General features: G+C 57.5%; 2 protein-coding genes across 2 annotated transcripts in view; both read right to left on the bottom strand.

Annotated features, from left to right (window-relative positions):
* The window catches only part of TMEM11 (transmembrane protein 11), a 13,039-nt gene extending 9,101 nt beyond the window's left edge, over window positions 1–3,938 (bottom strand). The window contains exon 1 of the mRNA XM_009326217.1: window positions 3,796–3,938. Within this exon, the coding sequence (XP_009324492.1) occupies window positions 3,796–3,938 (143 nt within the window). The remainder of the gene's footprint in view (window positions 1–3,795) is intronic.
* Window positions 2,297–14,323, bottom strand: part of NATD1 (N-acetyltransferase domain containing 1) — a 23,932-nt gene continuing 11,905 nt past the window's right edge. Inside the window, exons 2-3 of the mRNA XM_009326216.1 lie at window positions 6,635–6,753; window positions 2,297–5,809 (exon numbers count right to left, since the gene is read on the bottom strand). Coding sequence (XP_009324491.1) covers window positions 5,693–5,809; window positions 6,635–6,753 — 236 coding nt within the window. The 3' untranslated portion in view covers window positions 2,297–5,692. The remainder of the gene's footprint in view (window positions 5,810–6,634; window positions 6,754–14,323) is intronic.

Raw genomic sequence — 14,323 nt, 5'->3', positions numbered from 1 at the left:
CAGGCGGAGGAGGAATGGAGGACCTCCTCAGAGCAGCACCCCCCTGGGGAAGGGAGACTGGGCTTTGTTGGGGCAAATGTGGCCCCTTTAATCACTTCTGAAAGGGAGGCCGGGAACGGGGAGGCCCCGCCACTGCGCCATCCCTGAGGGGGAATATTTTTTTGCCACTGTCACGGGTTTCCCAGCTCCTGTCGATCCAGCAGCGGTTGACAGCAGCTGGAGGTTTTGTGGGGGATGTTCCAGGACCCACCCTGCCCTTAGCCTCTGGCCCAGGGGGCACCCACCCCCCAGCACAGCAGGGTTACCCAAGGGGACCTGTGCCGGGGTGCTTGGACGGCGTCTCTGGGATCCTTGTGCTCCTTCAGGGCCCTCTCTAGCTCCCAGTTCCGACTCCTCCCAGGAGAGGAGCCTTTTTCTCGGGAATTGGTTTTCCCTTAACAAACAGCAGCTCCCTGCTCCGCTGCCTCCCCTCTCCTGGAGGTGCGCTGCGCTGCCAGCTGTCCTCGGCTCCCAGCACGTGGCGGAGAGCGCAACCGGCGTGACGGTGCGTTTCAGAAGAGAGCGGCGCTGTCTTTGCATCTCCCCTTCCTAGAAAATGCCTCTTTTTGACAACATTATTTCCAAGCGATGTAATGTCACTAAAGAGGACGAACCCATGGCTTCCTCCACCTTCCCAGGCATTGCGAGGCTGCGCTTCCAGGCTGCAGGGCCCTCCCGCACCCCTGCTTTCTCAGCCGTAACTTGGGGGTCATCTGTTTCGGTGGAGGTAAAGGGTGCATTTGCACAAACAAGAGGTGTTTGGGAAGCGTGCCCAGCCTGGCAGAGCGCGCAGCCGAGCGGCGGCATTGCTGGGGCAGGCCGGAGCATCGGACTCTCTGGAATGTGGAATGTAAACAGCATGTTACCAGCAACAGCCCAGCTTCGTGCTACAACCCAAACCTCCCGTGATGTCTCTTGGGAGGAGCAAAACCCACGCTCCTGCCTGCTCGAATTGCAGCCCAGGGGCCACTTGTCACGTTGGATCAAATCATAACTGTAAATAAGCTGTGCCCCTTCTCCCCACACCACCGCCCCCCCCCCCCCCAGGCCCCCCCCCCTCCCATATCTAACTATTGAAACTCCGGCCTCAGCCTCCGTGGCTTGCACCCGGCTTTAGGAAGCAACGTAAACACGTTGTGCTGGGAGCCTGAGTGCTGGGGCTGTCACTACCAGGGCTGAGGAGCGCTGGCCCCCGGAGAGAAGCGCCTCGTGTTCCTTTGAGTCACCTGCCCACCCGCCTTGCTCTGGACAAGCACAGCGGGGAACGACTCCACCGGCTGGCTATTCAAATGTTTTCATGCCTTAATGTTTTCAAACATCTTAAACCGATGAACACAAACGTTGAGTGCCTGCTCACCAGAAGCTGCATTTGTAGGACAACTCCTGAAGACTGTTTGGCCTGAAATCTCGAGGCAGGACTGGTAAGCGTGAGCAGGGGCGGATCAGCCGGCAAAGGAGAGGAACCAGTTGTGACCCCACTCACCCCAAGCTCTACGCAGTCACCACGAGGTCAGCCAGCCCTACGACCTGAAATACAATTCAACAGCTCCAGCCCGTGCCTCCCTGTTGATTTGCAATGGGAGCATGCTGGGCTTGCCTGGGATCCGGCTCCGAGGTGCTCCGCGATGGGAGAAGGGTGATGCAGGTAGCATCCAGGTTAGGTGACGAAAAGACACGAGTGACTGCAAATCACAGGGAGCTGCGGCCAACACCAGGCCTGCGACCAAGCCTCCTTTGTCCTGAACCTAGCGAGGGTCTTATGGACCCTCCATCATCCTCACCACCTGGATGGGGTTCTTCTTGCACGAGATCCTCTTCCTCATGAGGGACAGAAGTAGCATTTTCTTCATTTTTTGGAGGGGAAGGTTAGGCAGTGGGAGAGTAGCTGCTGAGTACACCAACGCGCAGATCTGCCAACTTCTGCCTGTTCTCTCATCTTCTCCAAGACACTGACAGATGCACGGTAGTTACCGTCTAAGAGATTTGGGGTTAGATTTGTCAGAGGATGCGCTTTTTGGGGATGAGAAAAAGATTGTTTACGTTTATGTAGAAAATGAATACGCGGCAACAAGACAGCAAAAATCATACCCTGGGCACGGACTGGAGGGCAGAGTTGTTTGACAGGACCTGTGAACCAGGCTCTCTGCTGAAGTGACCTAGCCCAGCAGTGACAGAGCTGGGGATGCCCGAGGTCCCCTGATTGCGTGGGCACCTCCTCCTGCCTCCCACCAAGCGCGGCACAGTGAACCACTGCGGGTCAGTTAAGCCACACTTTTTATTGTGTTGTATTCCATGCAATATGTTCATGTTTTATAGTATGACAGAGGGAGGGATAAAGATAAATGTTAGACATAAACAAAAGCAGAAAGGTCGTTTGTAACAGGTCCTGAGAAGGAAAGGCACATCGTAACCACCGAATTCAACAGAATGGAAACCTTGGACAGAGGAAGACAATGCTGTTAAGCTGACGAAGGATGGGGGTGTTTCAAGTTGGGCGATGTGGAAGCAGGTCTGACGGCACTCTGCATTTCCCCACCCACCCAGGTCTGTAGTTCAAATGGGTTTGGGGACCTCAATATTCAACCAACCCACTTCCACACTCCCGTTGCCAGAGAGAGTCCAGGATCCCCAGCTCCTCCAGGCTTAGTCAGCACCAAGGGGCAGTGCAGGACTCAAAGCTCCTTCCTGCAGAGACGAGCTGGGAAAGGGCGGCTGGCAGAGAGGCAGGAGGGAGGGCTGTCCAGCACCGAGGGACCCCGAGCCATCTCCCACCTGGCAGCGCCAGATCTCAGGAGCACCGTGGACTGCGGCACCGCTGGTGACCTGTGGGTATTGCTATTTGCCGACATCAAAAACCACGGGGAAGGGAAGGCCGGGGCAGAGGATGGGTACAGCAGTGAAACGGTTGGCACGGACACTGGCACGCATCTCCGTCAGGTCAGACACCGGAGGGATTGTAGCACCTCGAAGGGAAGCAGCAGCAAAACTGTGTGCGGTGCCTGATTTAAGGCAGTGATCGCCACTTGTGATCCAGCGCCAGGAAGCACGAGGTACCTGCCAGAGCAGCACGAAGGGCTCCAGGGTTGGGCTTGGATGCTGGGACCCTGCCGGTGCAGCGACCACAGCACACCCTCCAGCGAGCCGCTCTCATGCGGCAGACACGACGGGGTACTTCTGGGAACTGTCACACAGTGGAAATGAGCACAAAACCAGGGCAGAGGCTTGCAGCGCTGGGCTCATGCTATTGCTCCCACGAGGCAACCAGGCACACATCTCTTCCAAGCACCCAGCCCCGCTGTGACAAAGATACGACGGTGTCTTATCTTGGCTTGCAGGAGAGGAGACGGTTCAGCTTCACCTTGGGATCAAGAGCAGGGACGGTTCTGTCATCACTTGGCTGTAACAGAGACAGCCTTGCTCCTGTAACTAGACGTTGAAGTGTGTTTTGCATGTTAAAGAGTGAACATTTAGCAGCCCAGATTTCTTCTTCAGCCCCTTTTCTTTAGCTTGTTACCTGTGACCCTTTCCCAGTCCCTCTAAACCATCCTGAAGGTCGCAGCCAGGCTGAAATAGGCAACAAGAGGGCAGAAGCACGAGGCAGCGGCAGGGCTGAGCCTGATGCCTTTCCTGAGCAGCACAAGCCAGAGATGGGTCTGCCGCCGGGCACAGGTCCCTCCCCAGGCAGGTGGTGGACACGGGCGGGGGTCTCTCAGCCTGCGGTGTGGCAGGGCAGGGATGGAGTTTGGGAGATTTTACTCGAGCCTGCGGGCAGAGGGCTGCGTTATGTCAGCGGTGGGCAGCCCGCGAGCGCAGGCAGGTGGCAGGGCTTCGCCTCGAGCCTGTGGCTGGGAGGAACAGCGGAGGGCCTCCCTGGCTGAGATCAGGCACAGGGTCTCCATCTCTGACCAACCCAACCAGGAGAGAAGATTGTAGGAACTTTTGCCTTTGCCACCGTGGACTTTGCACTGGGCTCTGGGAGAGGGCTGAGCTGCCTCTTGGCCGGGGCTTCATTCGGTCCGTGGCACAGATTGTAAACTTTAGTCCCTGCTGAGAGATAAGCTAGGTCTGGATTTAGCCTCCAGGTGAAAGGCTCTTTAGCTCATTCTGCCCGGCTGCAGCCCCCAGCGGCTGCTCAGGGCTGGCGTGCCAGCAGCACCGTCTTCCCCACCGCAGCCCTGCAAAATCCCGAGAGCTCACGGGGAGACGCTCTGGGGTCTAGCTCAGGCCCTGGAAAGCCTGGGCAAGGCAGGACAGGCAGAAAGTTGGAGCCAGACACTGCCCTGCCGTCACGGTGTTACCTCTACATCCGACTGTGGCAACGCTGAGCTGTGCTACGGGGTCATCATCCGCAGAGGTAACAGCGCAACGCGAGGGTGTTCCTCCCTGCTGCTGGCCGAGGACCCCACGATGCTGCTAGCGCCCAGGGCTTGGAGCTGCGAGGAGACCAGTGAGCAGACGGGTAACGCCCTGAGCTGGGGCTTCTTTCCAAAGGCCGTAAGGAGAAGTGATCAGCATCCACGCGGAGGCAGGCAGCTCTAGCATCGAGCCCTGGAGACGGGCCAGGACCAGGTCCCGGAGGCCTTACCCCTGATGCTCTCAGGATGCAATGACGGCTCAGGCCTTAGGATCTGGGGCACAGACAGGGGTGCAGAGCTGGAGTCGAGGGAGTTGGGGGGGAGCCTTCCTCTGCAGCTGCAGGAAACCACCCTGGTGCCTGCAAAAGCGTGGGATGTCCCCTCATTGCTTAGGCCAGGGCTGGCCGTCGGGGCTTGTGCTCTTCTCCTGAGCAGGCTGTGTCCACGCCAGCACGGACAACACCGATAGCAGGGAGCAGAGACAGGAACAACGGTCCGCGACCCTGCAGGGATGCCATGCTGGGGCTACGTACAGACAGCTGGGCAGGAGCTGGCATCTTCAGGGAGCAGCGTCTGCGACTCAGCCGCCTTTCTTCCTCTGCGCACTCACACAGCATATGCTCTGCTGCAGCCCCTGTGGCGGAAGCCCGCTCCTCACATGGCTCCTGTCTCTAGGCTCAAAGGTGTCACCATCCCAGCATCTCCACAGTCACTGCAGCAAAGCCCCTGAGGCACCACCATGGCCCACACGTTCTCACCTGCGCCCCACGTGGGCTTGGGCAAGGCTCGGTGCCCAGCAGATGCCGCAGGGGATGAACCTGCCGTGGGGCTGGGGCTCGCCCAGCACCTCCCTCTGTCCCACAAGGTTTAATCCACAGCATCTTCCCCAGCTGCCGGGAGGAAAGGGGGGCTGGTACCCTGTGACCACCCCTAACCAACATCCCCAGCCAGTTCACTGCTGTCGCCAAGCGGAGGGGAGAGGATGAGGCGCAGATTGAGTCATCCCCTGGTCTTGTGATGGAGTTTGGTGGAAAAATCATCCTCTTCCACCCCCTGGCTTGGGAAGAAGAGCACCGGGGGGCACCACGTGTGCCTGGAGCCAGCCTGGCCCCGGGGCTGTAGCCATGCTCACACGTGGGCAGAGAGGAGGAGGTCGCGCCCACACTCATGCATCACATGGACGTACTTAAAAAAGTGGGAATTGTGAGTGTGGGAGGGGGGTTTCCTGAGACCGCAGAGAAGCAAAGGCCGCGTTGAACAGTCAGGGACAGGCGTGCTGGTGTCAGAGCTGTCCTGCCTTAAGGCTGCAAGTGTTCCAGGTACTGCGGCAGCGGGTTCTCCTTGACGTATTTCTGAATGTACCAGCACGTCAGGTGAGCTTTCAGGTCCTCCTCCACCACGAAGTCCAGGGCCGCCTGCAACCAACCAGAGAGGACAGATGGGTTATAACCAGCACCCCCAGCCTACACTCTCCTCTGAAACATCCCGGGGGACTGGACTCCCGTACCCAAGGTGCAGCTGGGGGAAACGGCAGGTTGCCCTCACGCCCTGCATGAGGCAGCTGGGAGGAGAGGGCTGGGGGGGAGAGCATGGCCGTCCTGCCACAGCCGCCACAAGGTCCCCAGTTTAACCAGAAGTGTGCAGGGACCCCCTGGGCAACCCTCAATGCATCCAGCCTGGTGGATGCTGCATTGTGGGCGACCCAGCCACATCACGTGAAGGCCACCTTTGTCACCCATTTGCCCTGGCTTACAGGGCTAGGGAGCAGCTGCAACCCCAAAGCATCACCCCGCAATCCCCCACCACCACTGTGCTTGTGGCTCTTCAGCTTTCCCTGCACGGCTGCGGGCCTCAAAACAGGCCCAAGGCAGGAAAAGGGCTCACGAAGGCCCTGAAGCTTTGAGATGAGGGGGCCCAGCCCCCAGGAGAGGCGCTGCATCAGCCCCTGCAAGGTGGGCGCGAGGGCTGTTCGCTGCGAGGAGGAAAGGGCCGAGCCTGGGCAAGCGGCTGGACGTGCTGGCACTCACCCAGCCCCTCTCACCGCCAGAAATAGGAATATCTGACCACGGTTTTCCATCTGCTCCGCCAGCCACCCCTATCTCCCATCGGAGCGGGGATGGTTCCTGGGGGGCACGCGTGCAACACCGATGCAATGGGGCCTTGCTTAAGCCAGGGTCTCTAGCCGCAGCTGGGACAGCGACAGCTTCTGCCCAGGGGAGAAGGGGTGGCGGGGGCTGTACCTTCGCGAGGTGCTTGGCTATTCCTCTCCCTCGATAGGCGTCCGGTACTTCCGTGTGCTGCAAGTCCACGATCCGCTTCCCCACATATTCATAGAGCAGCACCGCCTTGTCGTGGCAACCTGGGGGATGCGAGAGAGGGGTGAGGCTCAGGATGTCCCCGGGGAGCCCCAGGCTCCCGGCCCGCCGTCGGATGGAGCCGTTCACCGGGGAGCCCACAGCAGGGGGACAGGCAGCTTGGGACTGCTACAACAGCCCTCGCACGGCTCCTCGCGCCCGCGGGAACGGCTGCGGCACTGGGTGGTCTCACACAGTGGAAAAATCTCAGCAGAGATATTTTGCTTCTGGTGACACTTGGACATGCCTGTTGGCCCCCCTCCCGAGGCGCGAGCAGAGGCGGATCTGCTTGGCTTTTCCAAGCCCCCTGGACCTTTTCCACCCAGCCCTAAATCAAGGGCCGACGTGCCAACACAACGCGTTCAGGGTAGGAAAGGAGCTGGCAGGGACGGGTGGGATGTGTTGATGGGAGAGTGAGCAAAAAGAGGAGGGGGAAGAACAGGACAAAGCTGATCCAGGTACCGGCCAATTCCTTTCTCTCTACAGCACCGAGTTTTTTGTCATGGCATATAAAACAGGACAAGACTTCTTGGCCTGGTGGTGCAGCATTTGGACAGACGCATTTTGGGGAAGATGCTGGGGGAGATGAATCCCACAAACACACAGGGAAGCGCATACAGGCATGCAAGGGGGTTTGTGCCCACACATTTACATGCACGCACACACACACAGAGGCTTCCTGTTGCGACACCCTGACCTCTCTCACAGCAGTTCACTTACAGGAAAAAAGAAGTTTCAGCACACGTGTAAACCAGGGGAGGGCTAATAACACCCTCCGACTTCGTCTGCAGAACCCGAGCTTCTCTCTTCAACGCAAAAGCAAACATTTCATTTCTAGGGGGTTTCTGTATTTAAAAGTGAGTTTCAGAAATGCAAGCTTCCAATCAAAGAGACAAGCTCAATTAAAATAATGGAAACCTTTCCTTTCCCTCCAATGGTTATTGGAGGGCAAAGGGCCACAAGGTTCACCTGCATTTACTATATGCTTTAGCTGAGCTCACTACGCTTTATTTTATTGCATTTCAGCTGACAACTCCAGCCCAGTTCCCCTGATCCCTGTATTTGAGAGGCACTAGAAATGAGACCATTTGAATTTTGCGTTTCAAGAGAAGCAGCTCAAGTTTTCGCTCCTGCTCCTTTTAGGCAGAGACTCAATCCTCCTACATCGGATGGAAACCTTCGCATTTCCAGCCTATCCTGCTGGTTTCTACCCACTCATTCTTGTGCCAACATTGTTCTTGGGTGGACATAAATAATTTCCCTCCCTGCCATCCCCCCAAGTATTTACAGACATCAGTCCTGCCGCTCTCAGCCTCTAGTTCACCAAAAAGCCAAGCTCTTTGAGCCTCCCTGCAGCTCCCAGGCTCCCCCCTCTGCCTCGGGACAGAGGGTTTGGGGTGAACCGCTGGGATGGGCAGAGGTAACGGGGTGGGGAAGGGGCTGAATGGGTGCTCGCCTCTTCCCCGTTAGCAAGACCAGCGCAGATGAGATCCTATAGCCCCACTTTACAGCCACAAATCTTCGCGGGGGGAAAAAAAAAGGGAGAACCGCAGCATTTCCCCGTGTGGATCCGGGCACCCGAACAAAGCCAAGAGCCAAGGGAGCAGCTGCAAGCTGAGCTTTGCCCCAGCAGCACAGACCTGTCTCATTTGAGGGAAAGCCCGCCCAGGTCGGGGCACAGGCAAAGCCGGCTGCCCTCACCCTCGCATCAGAAGCGACACATTCGGCGGCAGCTCTCTTAGAGGCGCTATCGGCAGAGGTGGCAGCACCGAAGGCTGTAAAACGCTCTTATAATGGTGGCTTTCACATGCTCCAGACCTTCCACTCTGCTCTCCTCCCAGGCCAAAACTTTCCATAGACTCTGCCTGTAGCTTTAATAAGTTCACGATTAAATCCTTCTCTGAGTGATGACAGAGCAAAAGAATGTTGTTTGTTTTTTTAAATATACTTTTTTATATTATATTTTTTATATATATGATCCATATAGAAGTATCACCCACAAAAATGCATTTTAAAGCAGAAGATGATGCAGTGTTTGAGGAATCTCAGATCTGCCCTGGACAGACTTTCCCTCGATATTCGCTGTACCACGTAGCACCACAAAACCCCAACCAGGACAGGAGCTGCAGCGTGCCGCTAGCATACAGATGAACACGCGCAGAGCCCAGAGGATTTCTACAACCGGCTCCGCAGAGAAAGCCAGTGTCGCCAACACTGTGGGAAACTGGTCCCAGTTCAGAAAAACTTCCCGGTTCAGCCAAGTACACAAATGCATCTGTACGTGCTCACCTCGGTGATGGGACCCCGAGCCACCCAGCTCATGAAATCAGGGACACTCGTGCCATAGGGTTTGGTGCAGGCCCTGCAGGTGACACCGATGGCTTGGGAGGAGATCACTGCTGCGTCCCCACTTCTGCGCAGCCCCGGGGCTGGGCTGGGATACACCGAGCATCTCCTGGTCCCTTGTCTCCAGCTCCCCGCTGCAGGATGGTGGGTGATGCAGAGCCACAAACCGAGCAAGGTGGTGGAAGAGGAAGCTCCAGGCTGCAAGAGGAGCTGATGGAGGCGGACAGCCAGAGGTGAGTGGTTATGCTTAAAGGGCACCGCAAACACACCCTGCAGCCCCTCCAGGCAAGAACATGCCAAACCAAACCCATAAGCTGGGCACAGATGGATGCACGGGACTGCACCGCCCCAGGGGCTGGAGGTGGGAAAAAGCCCTGATCAACAAAGGAGAAACAAGCCGGGATCCAAAAGGATTTCAGTCTTGTAAGACAGTATCCTGCCCGGATTCTCCACTGTCTGCTGTCAGGCTGTGCACTCATGGCAGCCCTGCCTCCACGGTGATGCCGGCTCATGGCACAGGTCCTGCAGGAACAGCCTCTCCTGGAGACCGAGATCCCTCTTCCTCTACTGAGCGAGGCTGAAGGTGGCCAACAGCTCATGAAGGGAGGGGAAGGACTGGCCGGCGGAAAGCCTGTTTCCTTGAAAAACAGCTGCTCTGCACATCCTCTCCACACTGTCCTCACTGTGGCCCAGAGCCTCCGGGAAAAGCAGGGTGAAGCAGGCTGTACCCCCAAACCAGGACTGTTCCTGGGCTCCCCATGAGGAGCTCCGGGCACAACCCTTGTTTTCCCACCAAAAAGCCTCCCCAGGGCCAGAGGGAGGAGGTGGGGGAGCAGAGACACGTTGCTGCAATAACGATGCTGGAAGAAGCCTTGGTGCTACGTACCTTGGGCATGGGGGGCTTCCCCCAGCAAAGGGAACACTGCAGTGCTGGGGGAGCTGGAAGCGGCGTTGACCCCTCACAGGAGCAGCCCAGCCCCAGCTTGTCTCAATCCCCCCTGAAGAGAGGGGGCACACAAGCAGAAACCACACCAAAACACGGCATAAGAGGGATGCCGCGAGCCGGCCTCCCGCCTGTCTGTCTCGCCCCCTTAGACTTTGGGGCAGGGATTTTATCAGCCTGCACAGACGGAGCTTGGCAAAACAGGCTCAGGTCTCGGCCGGCCCGAGCAGTGCCCCATGAGCCTGATCGTGATGTTTGACTTGCAGACACTCCCCTGCGCAGCACCTCGGCTTTGAGGCCACCGCGAGCGAGGAAGTCTGAGTCAATGCAAATCAGTACAGCAAGAAAGAGGAGCAAGAGGAGGCTGCGTGATGAAAATGGCAGCAATGGCAGCACAGCTGGTCCCCAGCCCTCCCTGGAATTACAGGGTGCACGGAGAAGGGGAAGCTTTTCCAGGAGGTGGGAGAGAGACCAGGTCTAAACTTGCTCTCCACGGAGGGTTTCCACCAGGACCAGTGGCACAGAGCTTCCACCCAAGCAGAGCAGACAGCTTTGGGCAGCAGACGAGGCCCCTGCACCGCAGGCTCAGCCGCACCACCAGACACGAGTCCCCAGGCCGGGCGGCTCGTGAGCCTCGGATGAACAAGCAGGGAGCCCGGCCGCAGCCCCAAGCTGGGGAAGGGCCACGGCAGGCGTCCGGGAAGACACAGGCACCCTGCTCCAGCCCATCCTTCGCTGGTCCCCTCTCCCAGGTGTGCACGGTACCTGCCCGGTGAGGGGATGCTGCAGCACTGGCAGCACAGCAGGACCCGTCCCCCCAGCCTGAGGCCTCCTCCCTGTCCCTCCGTGCTGGCCCCAGCCTACAATACACCATTGCGTGCCTGGGAGCGGAGCAGGGCAGGGGTCTGGCGAGGGCTGGCTGCTGCCTGCGGGCCAATTTCTGCGCTCACCAGCCTTTGGAGGCAGCCCCTGAGCTCCAGCCTCCCTGGGGCACTGCTGCAAAGCCATTCCCCAAGAGCAAGGCGGGGGAGAGAGCAGACGCCAGAGAGCAGCCCCCAGCCCCGTTTCCCGCTTTCAGACCCAGAGGCAGGCGGGCTCGGCTCTTCTGGCTACTGAGCTGAAAGGTGGCCGCTGAAAGCTGCGTGTGGGGCAAGCTGAGAGGACCAGACGTCCCAAGGAACGCGTGCATCCCAGGCCAGGGCTCGCTGCACGCCGCGGGCTGGCCTTGCTCCCCAGGGAGCCACTGGTACGTTACTACGGAGAGAAAACACAACAGAGCACAACAGACAGCGCCGAGCCGTGATGGCGCAACCGTCACCAAGGGGCCTCGCTCGGAGGAGCGGCAGCCGGGGGGGGGGCACTCTGGTTTGAACCAGTTTCCTGTTTAGGAGCTCTCTCGAGGCTACTGTGGCATGGGAGAAGAGCGGGGACATCTTGATGCAGTGGCCAGTGGCCAGATCCCTTCATCCCCCGCTGCAGACGCGGCAGCTTTCCCCTCCTGGAGGGCATCTGCCCCGACAGGGAGGAAAGCACCAAGGCACGACCTGCTCCGGTTTTCCTAATACGCCCGAGCCCAGACTCCTGACAAGGAGCTCCCGAGACTCAGATCAGCAGCAGGCAAAGCAGGAGCTTCCAGCCACTGGATCCTGCCCAAACCCAGCTGGGGAGGAGCGGGAGGTTTGGGAAGCGTGGCTTGCTGCACCCGTGCATTGAATGAATGGGAGCGCGGGTGTGCGAGAAGCCCGCGCATCCCTGAGGAACCGGAGCCCCTCGGCGCATGCGGTGAGCCCATCTCTGGGAGAGCCTGATGTGTTTGATGGGCATCAAGAAGTCAGAGAGGCCACTGCTAAAAGCGCTGTTCCCCTGTCCCGAGGAGCTGTGCCAGCAGCTGGACTGACTGGCCGACTACTTTGGGGTGGGGGTCTCTTTGGGTTTCTTGTTTTGACCAGAAATTTTATCTCGGATCCAAAAAAAACCCCAACTATTCCTGACAAAACCAGCCTATACGATTCCCATGGAAGTTTTTAGCTTTGACAAATTGCTCTTTTCCAACACAGTCGCTGCACTGGGAGGTTTCTGGCTAGCTCATGCTGTTAGTCACATCTTAACCGATTACAAATCCAGTCGGGCTTCTTTCTACCCTCCTCTCAGAGACATAATGAAGCTCGGTGAGGTCTGGTTATAATCAGCTTTACTTTCAGCTTCTCAGTGCTTCTGCGTTTGGGATGTAAGGAAAAAGGGAATGTGTTAAAGTGACGCAGCTGTTTCTATCAGAGTTTTAGGAGCCATGTGCAGCAACGAGGGCTCAGAGAAGGGAAAGACAGAGCAACCCAGAAGACACCAAACGCAATTCATCTTTCTTGCGTACAAGGAAGGAGTCCCGACACGAGGTTACATGGGGGTGCAGAGGCAAACACAGGATGACACTGAAAACACACACTTTCACAACTAGTTCACAGCTTTCACAGTGCCTCAGGCCTCTTGCTACAGGGATTTCCATAAGAATATCACCACAGAAAGTTTTCTACCCAACATCACACTACCGTAAACCACCAAGCCATCAGCCCCGAGACCAGCTATTACTGGAGATGAGCAAAGCCTGGCTCCTTGGTCCACAAGCCCGATGCACCCGTGTTTTCCCAGAGCATCACCCACACCCGACATCTAGCTGAAATTAGGACCGAGACACCAGAGACAAGCTGACCCTAGAGCCCACCGGCGAGCTGCAGGTTCGCCCCACGGGCTGCTGTTCATCTCAGCCACAGTGCAGTAACACGGGACAAAAGTGCTCTCAGAGGGACACGTGGGTCACGCTGAAACTAAAATCTGTGCCTGACCCGTTTCTTGTCATTCCCCTGCGTGCAGCAGGGAAAACCTGCCGGAGCATTCAGCATCACTGATGCTCATCGTGCCAGGAGCGGGAGCGATGAAGAGAGCGGTGCAGGAAATAACCATCCCTGTGGGAGTGGGTGGCGGGGTGTTTATCTTCCGACCACCTTCCAGGGCTTGGCTGTTATCAGCAAATGCCTAAGGAGAAGAAGGAGAGACGGATCACCCACCCCGTGTGGTTTTAGTCAGCCCAGCGGCAGGAATACCGTCATGCCAGGACGCTGCTCAGCTCAGCTTCCTTACGTGGCCGGTGCTGAACTCGCAAAAAAAGGGTTCAGTCTCCCTGAACCCCTGGAAAAAAACAACCCTGATCACGGGAATCCACCTACAACCCTGGGGAAGGCTGTGGCTTCCCCGAGCCGCGGTGGTCCGCTCCTGAAGCAGGAGGTTTTGTGCTGATTTACACATGACTCCCACCATGGGTCCCACAGTTGATTCTCTCACTCTCGAAGTTCATCCTCTCCGGACCCGACTCATCCCCACTCAGCCGCCAAACGCTACTCGGCTGGCAGAGGTTTTATTCGGCAAACCACAATAAAAAGATTACATTTCCCTAATAACCGTTGGTCCTTAGCTCTCCCCTCTCTTTCGTGCACATACGAGCTTCACCAACAGCGACAACGCTGCACTACAGCTCTCGCGATGGCAGTGGCGACCCGTCACCTGGGACCTCGTTTGATCTCTCTCTGTTCGAAATAAGCAGTTGGTGAAATTGTTTTCTCCGCACCCAGCACACACGTCTCCTCCTTCCTTGCTCCACCGCTGCTGAGCCTCCAGCCTGCACTTTGTAATTAGTGGTTGAAATGAAAATGGGGCGGGGGGAAGAAGAGTCTAAAATAAAATCCAGACTATTCCTGTTGTTTTATTGAGAATGCCTCCTACAGTCTGTATAATTTCTGAACTACCCATTTTTAATTTTTTTTTTTTTTTTTAAAAGGCAACTACCCTGCAATTTCCGTAGGGCAGCGAGATGGCCTGTTTTCCCCAGAGTGGTTCTCGGCATGACAAGCAGACAGGGAAGAGACGTTGGGATCGTGGAATATTTGGGATTAACCATTAAGAGGATGGCTGGAAAGGAATCGGCATGCCATAAAGAAACGTCAGTGGCACCTACTTTTCTGTTCGCTCTGCCTGACACGTGACAGATCTGTTGGGGGGTCACAGCGTCACCAGATCCCTGCAGCCCCGGTCCCACGGACGCTCGTGGCAGCTTGGCTCCGTGCTGTGGATCCTACCGAACCGGGCAGGATCCCCCAGTGCCGGGATTCCTGCTCACACCCCCGAGGGGCTTCCCCGCAGGAATCCCACCAGAAAAGCCACCGAGCAGCTCGCACGCCGAGGAATGCACCCCCCCCCCCCCCAACCTCCGTGGTCCCCCCCACCTCACCAAAAGCCCC

Source organism: Pygoscelis adeliae, unplaced genomic scaffold (assembly GCF_000699105.1).
Source record: "Pygoscelis adeliae isolate BGI_AS28 unplaced genomic scaffold, ASM69910v1 Scaffold456, whole genome shotgun sequence".
Taxonomy (NCBI): Eukaryota; Metazoa; Chordata; class Aves; order Sphenisciformes; family Spheniscidae; genus Pygoscelis; species Pygoscelis adeliae.
Note: the sequence above shows the minus strand (reverse complement) of the source record. Positions and strands in the feature narration are given on the sequence as shown.